Raw genomic sequence first — 25,875 nt, 5'->3', positions numbered from 1 at the left:
GGAAGGAGGTGGCGTGGGCGTCGAGGCGGAGCTACCGCGGATGATCAGAAATAGCTTTTTTTGTTTTTTTAAATCTTTTGTCCCGGTTCCAAAGCTTAATCGGGATATATAGCTATCATTTATCCCGGTTGCATCACCCGGGACAAATGCTTGAGACCATTTGTCCCGGAGTCATGATCCCGGTTGGGAAACCGGGACTAAAGCCGGTTCCAACCGGGACAACAGACAAGTTCTGTAGTAGTGGGAGCCGTCGGGGAGCCGCCCCAGGAAAATGACGCCCTGGCCGTTGGGATTGACGCGCCAATCCATCCTCTCCCGCCTTTGCTCTCACCGCATAAAGGAAGCGGCGCTGCCAATGACAATGCTATTTCCACCGATTTGCTGCAGGAGAACCTATCATCAAGGTTCCCTGAGAGTAAGGGCGGCACCAGGAGGATGTTGATGGGGTTTCTAAGAAAAAGAAAAAGAAATAGAAAAAGAAAGGGAGGGGCAAACCACAACAGTCAACTGCCCAGACTCAGTCACATCTGTTGCCGCCTGTACCACCACTCAACGCTGAACCCACTCTGAGTGCTTCTAAGGAGGAGGAAAAGAAATTGAAGATGGCAGCCACCATAGCCACGTCCGGCTCCTCATATGTGACCTCACCTCCGCAGACAAAAAAAGGTAAGCCTTCTAGAGAAGTTTGTTGTTCATGATGCAGATCCCCTGATGGAGATGCCCAGCATCGATCAATTGCCAGAGAAAGGGGATGTAAAAGAGAAGTTGGTTCCTAAACTGCCTGATCCCGTGCATAAAGTTTTCTTTATCAAGGCCATATCATATTTGGGCCGCCGGTTCAGAATTGTTCTTCAGGATGAGAATGGACCCTGTGCATTTATTGCTATTTGTAAGACCCTCTAACCCCATGTTTTCATTGACAATTCGGTCGTTTTGTCTAATTGCCTTCTTTTGCAGCTAATTTCCTCATCCTTGACAGTAGAATCACTTTGCCATATTCGACGATAGTGTTAGCAGCTGACTTAGTCGAGTTCGTCTTCTCACATGTCTTTGAAAACATGAAGGTTTGATCTTATCACTATATCTCAAGGTTGTAGTTTCCAATTTGTAAAAAACAGATTAGTTGACATCACGATGTGTATAGAGTGAAGAATATGATTCTGCATATGCTGCGGTGAAGCAATCCAAAACTGGCCTGAATATTGATATCCTCTGTTCAAGGTGTGGTTAGCGAGGTTTTTATGCAGTAGTCTGTCCCTCATTTGTATATTGTGCAGCATTAATGGGTTTACAGAAACTGCTCAATATAAGATCTTCAAAGTCCTCAATATCCCATTATATCATTGCTGGGTGTTAAACCTCGATCTTCAGGTATGCATCTCATTCCTATCTTCTGAGATGTCGTTCAACATGATTTGAGCTATGGTCACTTTAGATCAAGTTAGTCGGCCAATGTTTTTTCTTAGGTTTTGCATAATTCGTTTTCTGTGGTATGTTTGTGAGCAGGAGGGAAAAGAACTACAAGCTGCAGTTGAGGACAGGTCCTATGATAGACTTGAGTTGGATCGGGCTGGATACAGGTCTGTTAAAGAGGCAGATGGGTCTTCTTCAAGTGAATCTTCAGCAAGAAAGGATATGGACCATAGATGTGATTATTCTATTTTTTCCACCTGTCAACTATTAAAGTTATCTACAAGTGCTAATAAATTTGTTCATTGATATTCTGCTTGTACATTATTTGTCTGCAGATGATCTGATAGATAAATTTTTTTTCTGATAGCTGTGGACAAAAAACAGATTTTGGGTATGTTTATAAGTTTATAACAATGTAGTCTTGTTCCTACTGTTAGTGACAGACTGACAGTATATCTAAATATTGTTGACATTACAGGTTGGTTTCTTTAAAGAAGAATGTAAAAGAAAAAGATCTCTTTGCTTTTTTCGGGAACAACCATTTTAGCATCATATATAAGGTATTGTAATTTGCTAATTCTTGTATCTGATTGTTCTTATACCTTTGTATGTTGGTCTTTTTTTACTTTTCAGCATAATATAACCTTTTTTAGTTTGATAACTGATGCTGGTAAGGAGTCGTGGAAGATGCTTGATGACAATGTATGTCCTTTCTGTTACTTCTCTTTGATTTAGGCAGTAACTTTTGTAATTACTGATTTTTTTATTTTTGTGATAAAAACATAATTAGCTTCTGGAATCTGGTCTACCTGTGGAGGACAAATTGACACCATTGGATCAAACGTTGTGTTAGCGAGGCTGTTAGCAAGGCTTATAGTGGGCCGGCCTTTGGGCCTTGGCGCCTAGCCTAGGCGGCTAGGGTTTTAGATGGGTTATGGTAATTGATCTCGATTAGGCAAGGATCTCCGTTGATTGTGTGTGTTCTATAAACCCTAGATACCGATCCTTGCCTATATAATGTACCCCATGTACTCTCGTTAATCAATCACCAATTTCCCGTGCCATATTTGCTATCATGGTATCACGAGTCCGGGTCTTCTTCCCGATTCGTCTTCTGCTGCCCTAGCGCGCCGGCACCTCGCCGTGCAGCGCTCGCACGCCGGCCTCCCGCCATGCCGCGCCCACCTTCCCTGCGCGCCAGCTCCTCTGCGCTGCGCCCCAAACCCTAGCCATGGCTGGCCCCTCCTCCCCTAGCGCCGAGCAGGCCGCCGCCACCACCAAAGCGGCTGCCGATGCAGCCGCCCAGGAGAAGGAGCGCGCCCAGGAGACGGAACGCGCCCAAGCCGCGCGCGCTGCTGCCCTTCAGCGCGCCGCCGACGTTGAGGACGAGGCCGCCGCCGCCACGAAGGAGCGGGACGCCGCCGCCGCGAAGATCCAGGCCGCTCTGGATCGCGCGGCCGCCGCTCGCGCCGAAGCCGGCGCCCCGACGCCGCCGCCCCAGGAGTAGAAGGATGGAGTATCCCCTCATCTGCAGCACCACGACTTCCACTCCGCCATGATGCTGCACGCGGCCGCCACCGTCCTCAACCTCCACGCCCAGGCCGTCTCCATCCAGAACATCCGGAGTCTGATCACGACCATCCTCGACATCAACTCCGGCAACTACGCTCGCTGGCGTGATCAGTTTCTACTGACCACCGGCAAGTTCTCCCTCCAGGATCACGTGCTGGTCGACGCCCGCGCCCCTGCTTCCCCGGACTGGGCGCGCATGGACTGTGTCGTCCAGTCCTGGATCACTGGCACCCTCTCCGACGATCTCGCCGAGGCCATCTCCAGCCACGGCGCCACGGCACGCGATCTGTGGGTCGCTGTGGAGACACACTTCCTAGGGAACCACAAGACTCGCACCATCCTCCTCGACGTCGAGTTCCATGGCTTCTCCCAGGGCGACCTCTCCATCGCCGACTACTGCCGGCGCTTCAAGAAGATAGCTGATCAGCTCGATGATCTCGGGTCTCCCGTCTCGGACCGCACGCTCGTCCTCAACGTGCTTCGCAGCCTCAACGAGCGCTTCACCAGCATCAGCGTTCATCTCCGTCGTGCTAGCCCGTTCCCGACCTTCAAGGAGGCCCAGGCTGAGCTGCTGCTTGAGGAGATGAACATGGCGCACAAGTCCTCCTCGGCATCGCCCGCCGCGTTCGTCGCCTCGTCCACGCCAAAGCAAGTCGCGCCCTCCGGGGGCACTGGCTCCAGCACACCTTCGACGCCCGGTTCCAAGCCCAAGAACCGACGCTCGAGGCGCGGTGGCAGCAACGGCGACAACAACAGCGCCAACACCCGGTCCCCCGACGCTGCTGCGCCCTCCGGTGGCCAGGCTGCTAGCGCCAAATCGGCGGCCTCCCCTTGGCCGTCCTTCTGGAACCCATGGACCGGGTCTATCCAGATGTGGCCTGGTCCCTGGCCTCCCCTGGCGCCACTTCCTCCACGTCCGCAGCAGGCCATGCTGGTTCAGCCGAACCAGCAGTAGCAGCAGGCCATGCTCGCTCAGCAGCTCCAGCAGGCCCCGGGCTCCGCGCAGGACTCCTCCAGCCAGTGGGGCACCCCGCCAGGGTTCTACAACCCCTTGGCCGGGACGCCCTCCTGGGATCAGCAGTCGCTCACCTCCACCTTCAGCACCATGACGCTGCACCAGCCGCAGCCCAGTAACGAATGGTACTTCGACTCAGGTGCTACCTCTCACATGACATCTCAGTCTGATATTCTTTCACATACCTTTCCCATGCGGTACCCTACTCCTTCATCAATCATTGTCGGTAATGGCTCCTTGTTACCTGTCACTGCTACTGGCACCACAGTTATTCATCCTTCCTTGCATCTTAATAATGTTCTGGTTTCTCCACAACTTATTAAGAATCTTATTTCTGTTCGCCAATTCACTACCTATAATAATTGCTCTGTTGAGTTTGACCCGTCTGGTTGTTCTGTGAAGGACCTTCAGTCTCGGAACGTGATCGTCAGGTGCAATAGCTCAGGGCCGTTGGACCCCCTTCGTCTTTCGGCTGCTCGCTCCCTAGTTGCCACCTCTGGGTCTTCACTCTGGCATCATCGCCTCGGTCATCCTGGATACGAGGCCTTCTCCAAGCTAGCGTCGTCTTCCGGCCTTCCTACATGTTCCCATGACAGTAGCTCCTCGCTGTGTCACGCATGTCAGCTTGGTCATCATATGCGTCTTCCTTTCAGTACTTCAGTGTCTAGAGCGTCCAGTAATTTTGAACTCATTCATTGTGATATGTGGACATATCTTGTTCTTAGTGTCTCTGGTTACAAATACTATCTCATTATACTTGACGATTGCTCTCATTATACCTGGACGTTTCCTTTAAAACTGAAGTCTGATACTTACTCGACGCTGGCTCACTTTTTTTTGCCTACGTGACTACTCAGTTAGGCTCCACCGTGAAGGCAGTTCAGTGCGACAATGACAAGGAGTTCGATAACTCCAGCTCTCGCACGTTCTTCCTCACCCACGGCATACACCTCCGCATGTCCTGTCCCTACACCTCGCCTCAAAACAGTAAGGCTGAGCGCCTCATTCGGTCTCTCAACAATGTTGTGCACTGCCTTCTGTTTCAGGCCTCCCTTCCACCCTCCTACTGGGTCGAAGCTCTGCAGACAGCCTCCTACCTTCTCAACATTTTACCCACCAAGACGCTCCGGTTCTCCACACCACACGCTGCCCTCTTTGGCACCGTGCCCTCCTACGACCACCTTCGCGTCTTTGGTTGCAAATGTTACCCGAACCTGTCTGCCACCGCCACCCACAAACTCTCTCCCTGATCCACCCTATGTGTCTTCCTGGGATATTCCGCTCACCATAAAGGGTACCGCTGCCTTGATCTCTCCTCTAACCGGGTGATCATCTCTCATCATGTCACCTTCGACGAGTCTGCTTTTCCCTTTGCTGAGCGCGGCTCCTCTTCCACACCGGAGGATCTTGAGTTTTTGGATGCTACTAACACTATGCCAGCTCCTATCGGACCTGTGCAGCAGCTTCTCCCTGCAGGATCTGTGCACTATGCTGCGCCTCCCTCGGCATCGCCTGACGACACCCTGGCTGGTTCGGCAGCACTTCACTACGCTCCTAGTCCGGGTCTCGTCCACCTCGACGCCGCCGGACACGCCCGCACAGCCACGTGCGGCTTCGACTTCCTCGGCAACGCGGGGCCCTCCACCGGGGTTTGCGCTGTTGCCCTCCTGCTCGACTCCAGTTTCCTCGGCGCCCTCGGCTTCCATGACGCCTCCTTCGACGTTCGTGCCCCCCAACGCGTGATCACTCATGTGTACACGCGCCGGCCGTGGCATGCTGGATCACCGCAGCCGCCCCCTGGTGCTGGGCCGGCACCGCCACCGCAGCTGCCCCCTGGTGCTGGTCCGGCGCCGCCTGGTGCTGTTGTGGTACCGCCGCCGTCCAATCAGCATGCCATGCAGACGAGAGCCAAGAGTGGCTTTCGAATGTGTAACACCTCTGGTGTTTAGCACTGTTTTAAACATGCAATTAATATGAAATGACAAGTTAAACCCCCAAATTTTCAATTACTTAAAAGCCAGAAATCTGTTTAAATAGACCGAAAAGTCAACTCTCACACCTTAGCTTAAATGAACTTTTGTCCAAAATAAAAGTTGTAGAGTTTTACAAGACAAACAACTTTCGTATTCAAAGTTTTTCAAGTTACAACATGAAATTTGGAGAAAACCCCGAAAAACAGTGGGTTTAGGGGGTTTTCATTTAAACTTGAATTCGAATTTTTAACTTTCAAACCGAGCCTCAAATGGGAAAACGTCTGAAACCAAAGTTGTAGATTGTGACACGAGGAACAACTTTGGTATTCAAAACTTTTCAAGTTTAGTTCAAAAATTTTGAGGTTTCCTCGGTCAAACCTCGCTCTCTCTCTTTCTTTCTCTCTCTTCTCTCTCCCCTCACTCTGCTCCTCTACTTCAGCCATGGCAGAGCTGCTCGCTACGCCTTGCCGCTCGCTGTGCCGTAGCTGCGGCCACTGCCGGCCATGAGTGCCTCTCTTGCACACCCCGTTGACCTTCGCCCCATCCCATCGCCGCTGCAACACGCCTCCTCCTCGCTGCGCCCCTGCTAGGCTTCGATGGTGCTCCGCGACGCCGCCGTGGCGACAAACGCGCACGCCATGGCGCATGCGCCTGCCCGAGCCTCTACCCGCGGCCGGCCTTCAATGCCACGCCCACCCGCTGCTGCCACGACGCTGCGGCCGCCGTTGACCCCAAGCCCTGCTCTCCTCACTGCGCTCTCCCCCCGGCTTCAATGCCGCACCACGACGCCGGATCCACGACGCTCTCTCAGCGCCGTCGGCCATCAGTGCCGCCCGGCCATTACCCTCTCCCTCCCTTGCCTAGCTCTTCTCCCCCTCATTTTCCTTCACGGCGAAGCCTTCTCTCCCTCCCACTCCACTCCCTTTCCCCAGAGCCGAGCTTCTCCCTGCGCCAAAAACACCACCGCCGCCACCATTGCCGCCGCCAAGCCAAGCTGCCGCGGAGCCCCTACCTCCGGTACTCCTCGGTCCCAATAAACCCCACAGAGACCTTCCTCATGGCGCCGTGAAGCTCCCAGACATGCTCGCCTCCGCCCCGGAGCGGCGCCGCCGCAGTCCGCCGCCGGCCCTGCTCCATGCCGGCGAGCCGCCTCTGGCCACCCCGAGACCAACCCGAGACGCCCAGGGGTAGAGCTCGCCTCCCTCTTGCCTTTCCCCCACCTAGCCCTCACCGCCGGCGAGCTCCTCGCCGGGATTTCGGACGCCCGCCGCCTCCTCTGTTCCAGCTCCGGCCAGGGGCCTCCCTGCGATTTGTTTTAAGCTTCCAGAGGCCCAACTGCAAAGTTCCGTTTCCTTTTTCTTTTGTTTTGAAAAACAGCAAAATTGTAAATTCGTTTAAACATCGTAGAAAAATCAAAAAAAATGCAAACTTAACTGTTATGGAATATTTGCAAAGAGATCTACAACTTTTGTTACATTCACTTTTTCATTTGCTCAATAGTTTTTGTTTTTTTTAATACAAAGAATAGGTAGCTTTTATTGGATCTCAAGTTTTATGCATGTTATAGTAGCCATCTTTGGCCAGTGAGTTAGACACTAGAAGTGTAGCTTTGTGTAAAAGTTGTATAGTCAGTTATCATGCCTAGCTATAGGTTTATTTAGGTCTTGCTTTATGCATAGGTTAAGTAGATTTATTTATTCAAGTTATTATGATATGTGTCTTCAGCTGAAAATTCTACAGTATATCTATACCATGATATAGTTACAGTAGAAAATTTTTGGAACTTTGTAGTTAAGAGTAACTGGCCCCACAAATTGATAGCATGAGTAAATGTGCTAATTCAAGAAAAATAGTTCCTGCACATGTAAAATTCTAATAATTTTTATATAGGTTAACTTTGAGTATATAACCATGATGGTAAAAGATGAGGCGCTGGAACTTGCTATATCTGTCTGTAGGTTTTAAACCAAATTAATGTAGCTTTATTTTGTCCTATTTATCATACTCTGTTACTTGCTTCTTTAAATCTGAAAAATTTATAGTAGACTCACCATAAGTTTAGGAGCACTCAGTAAAAATTGTAGCATCTTTACTCGTAGGGTTTGTTCTGTATAAATGAATCTTAATCCTAGCAGTAGCTGTTTTATGTATTTTTAATAATTAATATGCTCAATGAAAGTAGATGAAAATTTTATGGCAAGTTTGTACTTAAGTAATTGGCTCTCCATAAAAATTCTATCTTCAAAAATTATAACCATCATCTGTTTTGAATCTTCCATGCTTGCACTTGAAAATAATCTTTCTAAAAATAACAAAACCCTCACTTACTTAATGAGAAATAGTTAATCTAGATAATACTCTATAAATGATTGCCCAAGGAGATGTAAAGAAAATAGTTTACAACTCTATAGTGAATTAAATTAAGTTTGTTACCACCACCACAACTCATGCATGTGCATTTCATATAGATTTGACTACTCTCGCTGACGGTACGTACGAGCTGGTGCCGGAGTCCGAGAGTGAGCAGCGTGAAGCTCAAGTTAACCTAACTGAAATTACTGAAGACCTGAACCAAAGTTCAGAAGAGCCCAAGGCTAGCTCCCTCAGGAAGGCAAGCCCCGGAGCATGTCCTATCTATTTTAAATTTATGCAACTGCTTATATTCCTATCTACTTGTGCATTTAAGTTGTAGGAATTGTTTGGAACCCTAGTTGCATAATCTTAAGTACCTATGTTTGAATACTAGTATGTGTAGGTCGCTAGTTGGATATGCTAATTGTTCGGTAGAAGTCGAGTGATTTCCTGTCACTCGCGAGCTCATAGGAGTTTAATGCTTACTACACACTGCAATATAAGATTTACGGGCGGGGTTGTTGTACTTCTGATACCCCGTCTGTTTAGTGAAAATGGATAAAGCCACGGTGTGTGGTAGTGGTGGTTAAGCGTTTGAACGTACTAACCACATGCCGAGAATATGGTAATCGGTAAGCTTAAGTACCTGATGGAACCGGTCGTGGAACATACTCCCCACTGTCTGGTCTTTGGTCACGCACGGGTGCAGGGCACCCTAGGGCGGTGGGCCTGTTCCATGCCCAGGGAAAAAGGGGAAAAGTCCCGTGGGTGATTACATTCCCCATGCGTGTGTTTAGGTCTGCCTGGCCAGGATAACAAATTCGATTCGAATCGTCCGTCTCTCACGGATATTGAGACTGCTTAACCCTTTTGCCACATAGAGTAAGAAGTGGAACAATGATGATGAGGAATATGGTTGAATGATGAAAAATAATTTTTTTCACCATGTATGCTATTGGATAGATGCTAATGTAGAATGGTTAATCGAACTAGAACTTGAAAGCTAAAATCTGAAAATAAGAACTTACTCTTTGTTGCTTTTCCGCAAAAACAAACCCCTCAAGCCAAAAGCCTTGCATGTCTAGTTAGAGGGCTAAGTATATCCTAGTCGGGTAAGCCTTGCTGAGTATTAGTATACTCAGCCTTGCTTGTGGCTCAACTTTGTTTTCAGGTGATACGTTTGAAGATCAGGTAGCTAGCTTGACTTGGCCGTGTATTTTACCTCCTGGTTGGTCGGTGGAGTGAGATACAACTCCAGCTAACAATGACAATGCCGAGTGATGTCATGTACGGGCTTCATCATGACATCGTGTATCGTCGTTAGAACTCGCTTTATTTCCGCTGCAGTTGAACCCTGAACTACTTTCAATTTGAACTTCAAGTACCTTTCTGAGATTTCGAATTTGGTTTGTAATAATTAAGCTAAGACTCTGTAATGTAATGTATTTGTGAAATGTTGTACTCTTTGGACTCACCTTCGTGTGGGTTGCATGTAAGCTTTGGGTTCGATCGACGCTTTGGTGGATTCTTCGGGACTTTACCCGACAGCCTGCCGGATTACTCTGTTTGAAGTGCGTGTTAGCCGGGATTACCTTAGGGTGATGGTTAGCGCACTTGAGCCAGATTAATTTGGGCGGTACTGCCACAGGATGCCTGCACTGTACCATGTTGCGCCCCTCACCGCCATCCCGAAGACCTACCGTAGTGCTCTTGCCGACCCAAATTGGCGAGCTGCTATGGTAGAAGAACATGATGCTCTGATGAAGCACCACACTTGGGATCTTGTGCCTCATCCTCTGCGAACCAATATCGTAACCGGCAAGTGGATCTTCAAGCACAAGTTCAACGCCGACAGGACTCTGTTGTGCTACAAAGCGCGTTGGGTGCTTCGAGGTTTCACTCAGTGCCCTGGTGTGGATTTTGCAGAGACTTTCAGCCCGGTCATCAAGCCCGCCACTGTCCGGACTGTTCTTTCTCTGGCACTCTCTCGGCGCTGGCCCATTCATCAGTTGGATGTGAAAAATGCCTTCCTACATGGCACCTTGTCAGCGACAGTTTATTGTGCTCAGCGGTCTGGTTTCGAGGATTCCGCTCGTCCGGATTTTGTTTGCCGCCTCAACAAGTCCCTGTATGGATTGAAGCAGGCTCCCCGTGCTTGGTACAGTTGGTTTGCCATATTCCTCTTGTCTCTGGGTTTTGTTGAAGCCAAGACAGACACGTCGCTCTTTGTCTACCAGAGGGGTTCAGATCTTGTCTACTTGTTACTATACGTTGATGATATCGTCCTCACTGCTTCCTCTCAGGCTCTGCTTCAGCAGATTATTGCAGAACTTCAGCATGAGTTCTCCATGAAGGATCTTGGTGAACTGCATCACTTCCTTGGTATGCATGTTCAGCGATGCGGTGATGGCTTACTTCTCTCTCAGCGGCAGTATATGTTGGATATTCTGGACAGGGCTGGCATGGCTGATTGCAAACCGTGCTCAACTCCAGTTGATACAAACCCCAAGGTGGCCGCAGCTGATGGTGCTCCTGTGGACGATGCCTCTGATTTTCGCAGTCTAGCTGGAGCTTTACAGTATTTGACCTTCACAAGGCCGGACATTGCCTATGTTGTTCAGCAGGTCTGCCTCCACATGCATGATCCTCGGGCACCTCACTTGGCGGCTCTGAAGCGCATCCTTCGCTATGTTTGTGGCACTCTCGACCTCGGCCTTCTGCTACGACCGTCTTCCTCGACTGATCTTGTGGTATATACTGATGCTGACTGGGCTGGTTGTCCGGATACACGCAAATCCACCTCGAGCTATGCTGTGTTTCTCGGGGACAATCTCATCTCGTGGTCCTCCAAGCGTCAGAATACTGTCTCCAGATCCAAAGCCGAGGCTGAGTATCGCGCCGTGGCCAATGGTGTCGTCGAGGCTACTTGGCTGCGCCAGCTGCTTCAGGAGCTTCATGCCCCTCTTCACCGAGCTACGCTGGTGTATTGTGACAACATCAGCGCCGTCTACATGTCCTCCAACCCGGTTCAGCATCAGCGAATCAAGCATATTGAGATTGATCTCCACTTCGTTCGGGAGCGGGTTTCCGTTGGTGATATTCGAGTTCTTCATGTGCCGACTTCCTCACAGTATGCCAATATCTTCACCAAGGGACTTCCTTCTTCTGTGTTCATGGAGTTCAGGTCCGGTCTGAACGTGCGCGGTGGCTGACGATCAGGCTGCGGGGGCGTGTTAGCGAGGCTGTTAGCAAGGCTTATAGTGGGCCGGCCTTTGGGCCTTGGCGCCTAGCCTAGGCGGCTAGGGTTTTAGATGGGTTATGGTAATTGATCTCGATTAGGCAAGGATCTCCGTTGATTGGGTGTGTTCTATAAACCCTAGATACCGATCCTTGCCTATATAATGTACCCCATGTACTCTCGTTAATCAATCACCAATTTCCCGTGCCATATTTGCTATCACGTTGAAATGCATCAATGGCTGATTATGGTCCTAAAACTGCTAAGCATAGTCATATGAAACATCCTCAATATGACAAGCAACCATAACACCATGTATGTTTTTGTGTGTTCTATTCTCATGTTGTTCTTAAGGTTAACGTTTTGACATTTACAATGCTATAATTTTATAAGGCCTTCTGGTTGACTTGATGCAACATAATGGCTTCTATTTTTTTTTCTCTTGTTTTTGTTTTAGCGCTCCATTTGAGTCAAATTCTAGCAAAGGGCATGTAACACCCAGGTGTTAATCCCCTGTACTTAGGGTTAATCATATGTTTAACTTGACGATTAGTACTAATGTTAATCATGTAAAGAATTTCGATAAAGTTTGTTAGTACTTTAACACATGAAAAGACGAGTTCTTCAAATTACAGTTTTTAAACGTTTAAATCTATATTTCAAATTGTGACAAACAGGTTTAAAAATAAATTTCAAACCTTTGCTTAAATGGATTTTTTTCTAGAATCAATGTTATAGGTTTTCGAATGATGAACAACTTTCGTGTTCAAAATTTTTTCGAGTTGGCACACAAAAAGGGGAGAAAAAGTTGAATTCCAAAGTGTATAGGACTTTTTCAAATGCACTCAAGTTTTAAATTTTTATCTTTCAAACCATTGTTCAAATGGAAATGTGCCTAAAACGAAAGTTGTAGATCTCGAAATTTAAGCAAGTTTGGTATTCAAAAGTTTTTCATTTAAGGCCATGAAGATGGAGAAAAGCTGAGTTTACAAAGTGGACTTTGAAACTTTGAGTTATTTACAAAACTGCCATCACCACCATCTCTCCTCTCTCCTCTCTGTTTCTCGCCATGACAGCGTCTGCACGCCGGCGAACGTCGGGGACGGCGTCCCGTCCTCTGGCCAGCCACGCACCGCGCCCCCATCCAAACCTATCTTCGTGCCCCCGGTTTTCGCCCAAAACCGCCCCCTGGCACCCCGCGCGTCTGCCACGCGCCCGTGCTCGCCTCGCCGCCGCACGCCGTCGCCGTGCTCAGCCGCCGCGCTGTTGCCTCGTTGCTGCTCAAGCCGTCCTCATCCTCTCCCAAGTCAATTCGAGTTTCTCCTCTTCCCCTCCTCGCGCAAGTGCCAAGGGCCGAGCTCCTCTCCTCCTCTGCCCAGAGCGGGAGTCGCCAGCGCCATGGCCGCCTCCCTTCGAGCTCACCGTGGAGCCCCTACCCCGGGCCGCCCTCCTTCCAAACCGACCACCTTGCCACCTTCCCCTCACTCCTAGGAAGCTCCCAGGCCCGAGCCCGCCTCGAATCCACCACCGGAGCGCTTCCACCACCGTGCGCCACCACCGTCGGCCGCCTGCTCCCGTGGAGCCGTTGCCTCCGGCAGTCCTAGCCCGAACCAAGACCACCCTCAAGTAGCCCTCGCCTCCCTCGTGCACCCCTGCTCTTTCCTCGCCGCCGGGAAGCACCCCATCACCGGAATCGAGCTCCCGAGCGCCTCCTCTGTTTCAGTTCACATGGGGGACCCCAGACAACAATAGAAACAAGTGAAAGGGCCCAACTGCAAAGTTTCCTTTTCTTTTTCTTTTTCTCTCAAAAATAGTGAACTTGTAAAATCGATAATAAATCATAGAAAAATTAGAAAAATGCAAAATAAAATTTGTTGGATTCCTTGTTCTAATATATACAACTTTCCTTACAGGTTGATCTTCAGTTTCTAAATAGTTTTTGCTCTACTTTAAATGTTATTTTAAGTGGTTGCAAGCTTTGAAAATGCATAGTAAATAGTAGAAAAATGGTAAAAATGTAAAACCAGTTGGGTTAGTTTGTTTTGACATGTAGAACTTAGGAAAAATATTTTACCTACTGTTTGTTTAATATTTCTATGATGTATTGGTTTAATCATGAGTAATGCTTGTTTTAGCTTGTTTAATTAATATCTGCAGTTCTGGAAGTTGAAAAATTAGGAAATTTATGTAGTAGCTTACTCTTTGCATGTCTAGTCCACTATAAAAATTTCATGTCTACAATCTATGCACATGTGTGTAAATCTATTTTTGTTCAGTTTGTCTTGTTGAGGATAAAATAAATACTTTATGTTATCAATAAATGTTGGTTAATTGTTTTACACTCCTTCTCAGTAGTTTATGATGCTGGTAAAATTTGGTTACCAGTTTATGATTGCAAGTTAAGTTTTTACTTTTTGTTTGGTTCCTAGATATAGTTTTCATTTTGTGTGCTGCTAAGAGGTGCTTTCCTACATGCTAATTTCAGTAGCTAATTCATGTTCCTGTGTAAATCATGTTAACCCTTTTAGGACCAGAGTATGGTTTGTGTTTATTCACCTTGCTTATGTTTGCTTGTTAAGTTAAATAAAATCTATAGTTAATCCGTCTTGATTTATAACTTGACTTTCCTAAATGAGTTTACTAATGGTTTTTGGAAGGAAGCACTTCAGGCTAAAACAAATTGAATGAACTCTCGTGTTGTAGCACTAACCTAGTTTGCCTTTTGAGTGTGTATGTGGTGCTTACTCGATAAATGATTGCCCAGTCATGTCTTTCTTTTTAGTCGCATTGCATTGCATTGCATCATCAGCCCCATGCAATTGTGGCCTTATGCTTGCTTTGTATGCCTTTTATTTAAATGCATCATGTGGTGTTTTTCTTAAGTTCATGCACTTGCATCGTTGCATCTCATCTAGGTAGGCTAGATGCGCGACGCGTGGAACTAAAGGATAAAGATGGAGCCGAGCCAGAAGATGGTGTACTAGTGGACGCATCTAGAAGATGGACGGATGGATCCCGATGTGCATGACCAAAGGAAGCTGCTCGCCAAACGAGTATCATCTAACCAACACTGACTTAGTATTACTCCCAGGCAAGCCCCGGAGCATAACCTTAATTTCAGTATTCAATGTTTATTATATAATTATTGTGCATTTACGTGTCTAAGAGTTGATTGGAACCGTAGATGCATGATCCCTAGGTTTTCTCAGTTACTCTACTAGTGTGCAGGTCGTTAGTACTACCATGCTTAATCAGGATTCGGTACAAGTCGAGTGATTCCTGTCACTCGCGAGATATAGGTCCTTATTGCTTCTGGCAAAGTACTTGAGAATGAATCAATGAGGAAAGAGAAATGGAGACCAGGCGGAGATGAAATTGGTTATAGATATGAAATGGATGAAAAGTAAGACTCCGCCTGTGTCGATTGAGGACCATACCATTGTTGGCACTATTGATCAAGGATTGAACAGTACAAACCACATACCGAAGTAGGAGGTAGTCGAAACCGGTAAGCTGTAGACCTGATTTACAACGATAGCTTGAATTGCGACCTGCTACTCTGGGAGTGGGATGATGGTGTTTGTTGGATCGTATGTCACCTCCGGGTTCTCTGGGAGTTCGTCGTGAGGGGCCCTTCACCCGGGTTTTGGCAGGCGTGGTTCAGGTGTCGTGGTAATGACGAGAACAGTTGATGTGTGTGGCCCGGCATGGTTTGCATGTGTCGTGTGAGTTAGGTCCACCTTGCAAGGTTAAATCGGATCGATTCGCCGTGACTCACGGTTATGAGAGCCTTGATCTCTCTGTCACATCGTAGTAAACAAGTGGAACGACAATGACAATGTGATGAGATATGTTTAGTGTACTCTTGGAAAATATAATGTGATATACCATGATTGCTCTAGATGTTTATGCAAACCTAGTTGATATTTGTACATTAGACTTGAGCTAAAATATTCAAAGTAAGGATTCACTATTAGTCGCCTTTCAGCAAAATAAACTCCAGAGCCAAAAAGCTTTGCATGTCTAGATAGTGGGCTAAGTATACCCATGTCAGGTAAGTCTTGCTGAGTAGTAGTATACTCAGGGTTTGTTGTTATCTTGTTTTCAGGTAGCTACTGCTGGTTGGAGCTAACCAAGATTCACATCGGTGGGCTCGATGTGACGTCCTCATGTCTTCGTAGTTATTGTTGTTTTTAATCTAAATTTTCTATTTAAATTCTGCTTCATGTTGAACTCTGATAATTTGTTTAAAATTCATTTTGTAAAGCTCTACTTTGTAAATTAAATTTGAGAATTTTTGTCTGCTTGTAATCATCTGTGCTCGTCTTCGTCCGAGACTCCCAGTGTTTTTCGATCCTTAACCCGACAGACGACCGGATTACATCGTTTTAAGTGTGTGGTAACTTGATTAACCATTAAGATGATAGTTAGCGCACTTAAACCGGTTTAATTTGGGCGGTTCTGCTACAGGGCATTCCAAGAAGGCATTACAACATGAAAGTAGTTCCAACAATGCGTCAAGCTCATCATCCTCAAGAGCCTTCAGATATGCAGGTGTTCTATGAACACATTTGTAGCTTTGATCCTCTATTTGCAGGTTCAGTATGCTTGTGCTATGAGAGGTATTTTCCTTTTTTCTAGCCAAGTCTGACTAGATAGTTTGGCTTCAGTGTTTAAAATAGTGGGCTAAGACATTTAGCGGTTGGTATTTGTAGAGGCTAAGAAAGACTATAGCGGGTTATAACATAGCTAAACCATTTAGCGGTTTTATACATACCATGTGTGGAGAAATTGGTGACTCTCACCAACTTTATATGGAAACTCAAACTCTTTATTCATTATAACTTAATACAATACAGAGCCTTTGCACTTTTTATGTAGCTACCATACCATGACACTACTACACTATATGGCGACCTTGCCATTTCCTATTTGAGACCTCCTATGCCATGGTATGGCGAGAGGGGAGAAAAGCACTCCCTATTTATAGGACTCCATGGCTCATATAGTTTTGTCATGTGTTCATTTTCTATACACTTTTAAAAATATCTAACTTTAGAATGTTACTCATACTTATCTAACCATACAAATATCTAATTTCTAGAGTATTATATATTTCACCATGAAGCATGGTGAAGCGTCCCCTCATGAGAGAAGACTTAAATGTGATACAAACATCAGTCCCAGGAAGCTGATGACACATTTATTACATCAGATGGTTCATCACCGTACAACTCTATGCGGTAGTGAGCAGAGAAGCGCCACTATCGCGAGGATTACAACCCACACCCACACAACGATATTAAATATAAAAGGGAGTCATCAGAGTCTTGCGCCATGCGGTATCTCCTGCGGGTGACCCTAATCCACAGGCAAGGCTGGGTGCAGGACGGTACCCTACTCAACGTCCTCTAGAACGAAGTCGGGGTCTTCCTCTGTAAAAAATTAAGGATGGGGTGAGTACAAACGTACTCAGCAAGTCCAATGACACCCACGGAGGGGGTATAAACAGAATATAATGCACAGGGTAAATCAAGGATAAGGCTAGGGTTTGTTTTGCGGAAAGCAATATTTTATGCAGGGGTTCATTTGAAAGAAAGCATTTTCTAAAACTAGTTTTCTTGTTCCGAGTAACACGAGGGTTTGATCCACACAGGATCCAAGTTTTAAGTTACTACCGGACTCCTCATCCGCCGTTGCACACGGCACAACTGCCGGACACATTTCCAAAACAACTCACGCCAACCCATCCCAAAATAAACACTAGTTATGTGACCACACCGTAACTCGCCCAGTACCGTGGGCACGGCTATTCGAATAGGTTCTTAACTCTGCAGAGGTGTGCAACTTTACCCACAAGCGGGGTACCGCAACTCGATCACCTTAGTGTCGGTGCAGATCCCAACAAAGCAATTACCCACCTTAGCTAGACCTGACTAGCCATCACGGGATGCACCAAGGGGTCATTGACCTATCACAGAGGTTGTAACCGGGGCATAAGTCACACAGAGCTAATCCCTTCTCCTTGATCACCCGTTGCTCTCAGCCCTCCTGATGGCTATCAGACTAACTAGTGGGGTTTATGCTAAGTCGTTGCCCATTCAACGGTCGAGTGGTTTGCACTATAGTGGAGTTAGGTGAGATGACACACCAACTCGCGGTCCTTAGTGGTGACAAGATGGATATCTCCCTTCCTTGCTCTGCCACACAGGCACGAGCACACCAATCGGCAAATCACACAGAAATGCCATCCATCCCGTCTAGACTCACCTTTTGAAATTCCACATTTCTCCCTTCCCACACACACACACACATTTTCTTTATAAAACAAGTTGTATTGTGTATGAGGTCCTAAGCGTTCTAGCAGTGATTAACGTCCAAACAACACATTCAGACATTAATCTAGGTGGTCAAGGAATGATTATAACAAATCAAGGGGTGGCTATCCAACCGTGTTTTCAGCAGGCAAAAACATATGCAATTTTTATAAAACACGCCAATAGGTTGTGTTTATAAAAAACTGGGACAAAACATGCATCAAAGGATGGGATTGAACTTGCCGTCTTCGAAGCCTTCAGGGAGGTCCTGTCCTTCGGGCTCGGAGTCGCGGAACTGGTCCTCGTTCACATGCTCGCAGTACTGCTCATCGACGGGCTCTCCTTCATTCACACTGTAGTCTACGACGCATACAAACAAACACGCAATCAAGAAAAAGAATTAAAGGTTTTATCATTGAGCTCAAATCGGAAACAATTAAGATATGGAGATAGGAGTAATATTGTAGAGCGATTTCCTAATGGCATGGCCAAAACTATGACATGAGAGGCGTGGTAAAGTTTCAGGTCGATCTGAGATTATTTGGCGCATGAAATGATAGGTTAACGGGGTGATTAGGGTCTAAACAGGGGTCCATGGACTTGTTTATAATTAAGGAAAGGTCTTGATTAGAATTTCGGGGAAGGTTTGGGTTATTCGGGAAAAGGGTAGGGTTCTATTTGTAAATAGGTTTATATAGTGGTGGATTTGTTTGGAAATATAATAAAGGATAGGGCTTTATTTGCAAAAGGCCCAAGGGTGGAAGGATTCTTAATTAAATAGAATAGAGATGAGGGTTTATTTTGCAAGTAGTCTAGAGAGTGGGGGTTCTCTTAAGAAATATCGCAAAGGGCAGGGGGTTCTGGGCATATTTTCCCTTCTCCCCCCCCTCTCGCGACCAAAACAGGGGAGGTGGCCGGAGGCGGCGGCGGTGGCCGGGAGGAGAGGGGAAAGGGAGAGGAGAAGAAGGAGATCCAATCCCCCTACCTAGCTCGAGCTAGGGTGGAGCGAGGCGGCGGGTTCACGCGGGCAGTCGGTGGCGGGTGGAGTTGACTGCGGCGGCGGCACTACGGGCTAGGAAGGGGAGCTAGGGCTGGCGGGTGGGGTTGTGGGGAGGGTGAGCCGCGCTGGGAGCCCTTTTATAGGTGATTTAGGTCGGTGGGGGAGGGCTGTGGCGGTGAGGTTGGCCGGCGAGCGGTGCGGGCGGAGTTAATGGTGTTTGGACGCGTTGGCTTGTCGCGGAGCGGCGTGCGGCGGCGAGGACAGCGAGGCCACTCACTGTGGCACGTGGAGGGGGAGGCCGGGCGCTATGCTTGGCGCGAGCGGTTAGGCGGGCGAGCAGTGCACACGCGCGCATGGCCGGCGGCGAAGACGGCCACAGGGAGGTGGCAGCGGCGGGTCTTGGGCGCGTGGAGTGCGTGCACATGGGCGATGCGCAGGCAGGCGGGGCGTGCGGCGGGGCTCTGCTCGCGGAGCGACGAGCGGCGCGGCGGTGATGGCGGGGAGCGGGGCCGGCGCTCGTCAGGCGGCCGCGGCGTGGCGCGTGCGTCCCGGCTCGGTGCTCTGCGTGCGTGTGCGCGTGGGCGGAGCGGGGAGCGCGCACAGCAGTGGTGGCGCGCAGGGCCATTGTCGCGGCATGGCGAGCTCGAGCGTGCGTGCGTGTGTACGCATGCAGCATCGTGGCGGTTCGCGCGGTGCGGGCTGCGGCGGTGCGCGAGCTGGGCAGGGGTGCGCGGACGAGTGCGGAAGCAGGGAGCGAGGGCGTGCGGGGCAGGCGGCAGAGCAGCGCTTAGTGGCGCGCGGCAGAGGAGGGGCTGGGCCGGGCGTGCGCGACAGGGGAGGAAGGAGAGAGGAAAAGAAAAGGAGAAAAGAAAAAAAAGAAAATGGGAAAAAGAAAAAAGAAAAGGAGGGGAGAGAGAGGAAAAAGGAAAGAGATGGAGGGATTCGCGCCGCGATCGCGGCGCCGGTCGGCCACGCGCAACGTCGCGTGCGCGCGCATACGAGGCCACAGGGAAGGGGTCGGGGGTTGGAAATCGGACACTTGGAACAGAGAGAGAGAGATAGGGTTCGGGGTTTATGACGGTTTTGAGCTCAACGATGAAAAGTTTTGCAAATAATTAGTTTTATCGCATGTTTTAATTTGGTTGATTTTTCGGGATGTCACACATGGTAATCATGGTTCATTTGTACTCTCTAATTTTCTAGAAGTTTCTCACAATTATGCATTTCTAAAATAACACAATATATAAATCTATGAGTAATTTTGTATATAAACATGAAATCAAGAAAAATTCATATACTGAAGTACATCTTGGGATTCATTCCTTGTTACATCATTAACGAAATACTAAAATTTATAAATAACGAAGTTCAATACTAAACTAACAATAAATATAGATTAACTGTATGGTTTAGCTAGCTAAATAAACCTTAATTTATCGGCTATAGTGGGATATAGCCGGCTATTAGCGGATTTAGCCTTTTAAAGCTAAGAGATGAATATTCTAGCAATCTCCTCTCCCAAAAGCAATAGCAGGCTATTGCAGCGGCTGTAGCCGGCTATTTAGAACCTTGTTGGCTTCATATGTTATTTAGCCAGTTTTTTTAGATACACCTTGCTTTAGAAATGATATATTTAGTGCATGAGATTGCTGGGGATTCCAGCTTTTACAGCATGGTATATACAAGCCCAAGGCTATGAGCGAAAAGAAACAAGAGAGTTTAGTGACTACAGAAAGAACAACATCAGTCGCCAACAACTATAGCATAAAGCCTTCCTGTGACTATTCCTTAGGTAGCTTCACCTTCGCATATTCCTTCATCTAAGACTACAGTGTCTCCATAGCATAAAGCCTTCCTGTGACTATTCCTTAGGTAGCTTCACCTTCGCATATTCCTTCATCTAAGACTACAGTGTCTCCATCTGCTGATGTTCAATCACATCGTGTTCCTTCTTGTCCTTGCGGACCAAGTGATCACTACACACAAGAAGTTTTAGATTGTAGCAATCTGACCCCCAAGGCTTCTTTAAAGCATACTAATGGAATTTTTCCCACCCAAGGATTTTCAAATCTAAGAGCAAACTGTTGACAGCCAATTCTAGCAGTTCAGAGGCCGACCGGTCTGACCGGTCTGTCTAGTTGTAATCCGAGTAGGCTTCGTTTTATTTTGGAAATTCTTGTATAAACCGGCTTGGAAAGAGGTACGACTTCCCCGGCCTATAAATATAAAGCTAAGACCGATTGAGGTATTCCCAATCGAATCAATCAAAATATCGCATTACTTTTTATCTCTCAAACCCTAGTCTTTTCCAACCCTAGATTACTTTCTTCTTTCGTCTCGACGACGTTTGAAGACGTTCTGAGTGGCCTGCCGACCTCAGAGCAACCCTAGCCACGCAAGCTCTGACGGGGTCCCTCCCGAGCTCGCATTTCTAGGTCTTCGCGGTTCTCTGCTCCACACCGGTCAGACCGGTCTGCGGAACCGGTCAGACCGGTCCGTCAGGGCATCGCTGGTTCAGATCGTTTTGACGATCTCCTGCGCGTTCTAGCGCATTCGAGTGTGTTGGCGCGATTCTGTGTCAACACACTTTTTGGCGACTCCGCTGAGAACAGATTAATCTGGTTTTTAAACCGATCTAATCTAGTTCTCAAAGAATATGGGCTCTTCAGAGATCGACAAGGAAAACATCATCACGGCTACAGTAGAGGAGCTCACCGAAGAGGAACACAAGGCCTACCTTCTTGTTGAAGAGCACGTCAAGGCACAATTCTTGAAAGGATTCAAGAAGGATCGTGGTGGCCTCGTCAAGAGGGTGGAGGAGTTCGTACTGCCGTCTCTCAAGCTTAGCAAGGAGAAGATTGAAGAGATCCCCAATGTAAGCCTCTCTCCCTCTGATATGTTTGATAGAATGTCATCCATAATGGATCAAAAGATTGTTGCTGCACAAGCTGTTGCGGGTGACATTTTGATTAAATTGAGTAGTGATGTTGATGCGCTTAAAGGTAAACAACCCATGTCAGATCCTATCTCATTAGATCCGAGTTCAGCTACCCCTGAGTTCACATCTGAACCACTCTATGGTATGCCACAGAACTCGTTCTCAGGGCAAACCCCGCCACCGTCGACCGTGCACACAGCACCAGCCGGACCAGTCCCACAGACCGGTCAGACCGGTCAGACCGGTTACTCAGTACCGTCACCGACGCCTCTCGAGACAATTCCAGTTTCGGCTGTCCCTAGCCAAACTAATGAATTGTCACTATATACACCACCTCGCACTACTACTGTAGCGGGAGGGCCACGAGGATCTGGACCTAACCAAGGACCGATCCCGACTTCTTCATAGACGATGGCGCATGGAAATTCTTATGCACATCGTTTTTTTGAGTTTTATACCAGCCAGCACTATCAGGCCGATATCCTTAAGTTCAAAGAGGATCTGGCAAATGTGATTAAAAGTAAGCTTGGGGTGGATATGGGTACTACATGTTTATATCAAAAACCTTATCCCGCTGAGTTTGATTTTACTCCTTTTCCTGCTGGTTGGCTGTTGACGCTTCTTAAAGCGCCAATTTACGTACCGCAAGCGCACGGATCGTGTAGCTTTTCCCTTAGAGTATTCCCCCAAGGTTTATCAATCCACGGAACAAGTGTATTACTATGCTTAACTAAGCACTAATGATATTGGTAAAAGATCTATATTGGGTGATTGAGTATGAAATAGATCTAATCTAACCAATCTAATCTAATCTAGACTAGTGAGCAATGATAGATGTGTGCACAAGATATGAAGAGCATTTGTCCATAGGGTCTAGGATCACTAGAGATATAATCGCCAAGCAACGAAGATCAGATCTAATCTACCAAAGGTGTGTTCCAAGATCAAAACCTTTCCCTCCCGCATACTGTCACTACATGAGGATAATCGGTAACGAATCAACAAGAACACGATAGTTGATGTAATCTAAGTAAACCATGCAAGAGCAAAGCAAACCCAAAGCCAAGTCGCGAACTATTAGGCATCAAAGCACCATCAACAAGAATCATGATAGATCAATCTCATAAAGGATTCGGCAATTACAACTCAAGATCTCCTTACCACCCCATGAACAAACGAGGACTTTACCCCATGAAGCTAAGCGAAGTGTAGTCGATCATGGTGATGAAATCTCCGGCAAGGGATGGATCCCTTGCTGTCCTCCAACTTGCAGCGGCGCCGAGGGGCGATGAGGCCTCCGGTGTCGCCTTTCTCTTGTGTCTAACTCGAATGTATCTCTGGATGCTCTTTCTCTGCGATCTCTGCGATCTCCCTCTGCGGTCCTCCCTCTTTGACGGCGGCTTCGGGGTATTTATAGGCATATATGGTCGGTGGTTTTGGTAAAACATAAATTAGGGTTGACGCATACTTCGTGCTGAAGAAAACCGAGACCGATTGGGCTCCGAAAAGGGCTAGGCCGGCCGGCCTGGGCCTTTTCTGGCCCCTTTCGGTCCCATCTTTTGCGTGTTGAATCTTCCTTTTATTCCTCATCTTAGCCCAGTTGTAACCATGCGTCAAAACATCTCCGAAAATGTCCAATTTCCTGTCAAAATACAACATGCTCCAAAATCCAGGACAAAATCGAAAATGGTCAAGTTCGGCTGCCAAGTGGCGGGTTAGTACATGAATCATCCCGAAGAATTTACCAAAATGACTCCTAATCATATAGTAAAATGGGTACTTAAGGAGCGCCAACATTCCCCCCATGCTTAGCTTTTGCTCGTCCTCGAGCAAATCAAATCATCTAATCCTTCCATGGGTTGCTCAAGAGTCCTCGAACTGCAAAATTTACTTATGCAAACAAATCTAACAATATTTCTTCAAACAAAGGTCAGAGGAGCAGCGAGGATAATCATATCATGGGCGTTTAAAAACTCATCCAATATTACTCCACAACTCTTACCTTTAGCCGGCAACTCGAATATCGACAACACTTGCTTTTCTTGCCATCCTTGGAGGTTTTTCTCTCCTTTTTTATTTAAGAAACAAAATACCCTGCAACAAAGGTTAGACCAAAAATTCTTGCACAAGTCCTTTCATGTCTCTCAATATAAGTGGCTATCCTATTTTATTTGCAAACTCTCATCTCCCAAAAGTCTCTCAAGTATAAAGTGGGGCTATAGGTGAGGCTTAGCAAAGTATATACATATATTGTCAAATTAAGAAAACCTTCTAATGATTGCTTACCTTCCGAGCCAATGATCATGAGAGTTTCTCCATAATGTAAAGGGTTCAAGGGTAAGAAGATTTAGAATGGTGGACATGTGCAAAGGTATACAAAAAGATTAACTTCAAGGCACAAGCATCGTCCTCGTTATCGGATTGCACATGGTTGGAAATTGAGGATATTGTTTTCAAACAACAAGGTGATATCTCTTTGCACTTCTCCAATCATAGAATCCCTCTTTTATTTTATTTTTCTTCTCTTCTCATTTTTTTTTCTTTTCTCTTTCTTCTTTTTTTTCTTTTTTTTCTCTCCCGAATTTTCTCTCTCTTTTCCGAACCTTTTCATAAGACACTTTCCATAAAACATAGATAGGCAAATCTCCAAAGTGTCTCCCTAAATTTTTAGAGCCCGAACCGAGACCAGAGAGGCCTAGGCCGGCCGGCTCAAGAGGTGTAGGCCGGCCGACCTGGGGCTTTCCCAGGTCGGATTCGGTCCATCTTTTGAATACTCCTTCTTTTCTTCATCCCAAAGTTATGTTTCATACAAATTATGCGCAGAAACAGAACGTATCCTCACAATTGGGTTGTGGTCAAGGAAGATGATAATAAACAAGATAATCTCGGGTTCGGGTTTTGGAATCCGGTAGATTTCATGAGTTGTTCCAATGAGGAATTCTCATCACCGAATATTGACGTGGCTAGCAATTCAGAGATGAAAAATACGGACATGATCATTGCTCGAAATTAAAACTCCCAAGAGAAAGAAATCCTAACTCAACTCAATGTACGTCCAATACTTATGGTGGGACGAATAAAGCTTTTGGATGATAGGATTTTTACTCTCAACTTGTCAAGAACTTGATCAACTTTATACTTGTAGGGGTTTTATTATTTTTATGAAATTAAAGTCCTCCAAATCATGCCTTACTCGCAAGCGTAATCAAAACCAAGCGCTAGATCAAAGCTCAAGTGTGGGTATTAACATGGACAAATAATCTACTAAGCTCCACAAATACGAAATAATTTTCATGACAACGCTCGTGAACAATTGCTTTAAAGAAAATAAAGTAAAATTGAATGCATAAATAAAATTGCACGATCCAACAAAAACAAAGACTCTTTTTATTTTGTTTTCATGACTCAACACTAATTTAAGACTCACTCTCACACATGCGAAAAATAAAGCACACAACACTAAACTATGACTCACAACACTAAACTATGACTCTCACACAAGCGAAAAATAAAGCACACTCACACGACGAACTTTCTAGTAAACAAAGATCAACAAAATTGAATCTACGAGTCGTCACACCTTCCCCCCATGCTTAGATTATGCGGCGTCCTCGTCGCAATGATATAAAAGACGGGTGTGACACTCGTCGGCGTTCTCAACGGCACCTCGGGCAATTGCATCTTGGACGCCCTCCTCCTTGCTTGAGTAGATCTCCGACCATCCCGAATAACTTCCTTATGTTGCGAACAAGGAAGTTGTAATCTCTTTCGGCCAAGCTCTCGATGTCGTCCATCCTTCGATTCATTGCCACGATTCCATCGTGACACCTATCGATGGTGGCGCGGAGATCCGCGATTTCATTGTGGCACTTGAAACAGCACCCGCAGTGATGCCCGCTGCGGTTGGGGCTGTCATCCTCGGGCTTTTTGTCGTCCTTCTTCTTCTTGTTGCCGCTGTAACCTTCGGAGGGGTCGTCTTCCTCCCTTTTCTCCTCTTCGGCCCACCCTGGCCAATCATCATCGTAGTCACGACCGGTGGCACCCCCATGAACCGGGG

General features: G+C 47.0%; 1 protein-coding gene and 1 long non-coding RNA gene across 5 annotated transcripts; both read left to right on the top strand.

Annotated features, from left to right (window-relative positions):
- Window positions 1-392: 392 nt before the first annotated feature.
- Window positions 393-2,477, top strand: LOC120648592. Of its 4 annotated transcripts, XR_005665010.1 has the most exons (8): window positions 393-889; window positions 958-1,064; window positions 1,145-1,371; window positions 1,507-1,648; window positions 1,749-1,804; window positions 1,892-1,973; window positions 2,067-2,115; window positions 2,204-2,477. It is a non-coding gene; the product is annotated as an uncharacterized LOC120648592 (long non-coding RNA). The 4 variants fall into 4 exon arrangements; XR_005665009.1 differs by having other exon boundaries at window positions 2,067-2,477; XR_005665008.1 differs by having other exon boundaries at window positions 1,892-2,115.
- A 491-nt stretch (window positions 2,478-2,968) lies between these two features.
- LOC120647841 lies at window positions 2,969-3,940 on the top strand. The gene has a single exon (XM_039924670.1). The coding sequence runs from the start codon at window positions 2,969-2,971 to the stop codon at window positions 3,938-3,940; it is 972 nt and encodes a 323-aa protein (XP_039780604.1).
- Window positions 3,941-25,875: the final 21,935 nt, after the last annotated feature.

This window comes from Panicum virgatum, chromosome 9K, assembly GCF_016808335.1.
Source record: "Panicum virgatum strain AP13 chromosome 9K, P.virgatum_v5, whole genome shotgun sequence".
In the NCBI taxonomy this organism is placed as follows: domain Eukaryota; kingdom Viridiplantae; phylum Streptophyta; class Magnoliopsida; order Poales; family Poaceae; genus Panicum; species Panicum virgatum.
This window is presented reverse-complemented; position numbering and strand designations above follow the sequence as displayed.

Bases quoted from the DNA above. Each gene is read 5' to 3' on its own strand.
- LOC120647841 (XM_039924670.1), top strand. From the start codon at position 2,969: ATGATGCTGCACGCGGCCGCCACCGTCCTCAACCTCCACGCCCAGGCC.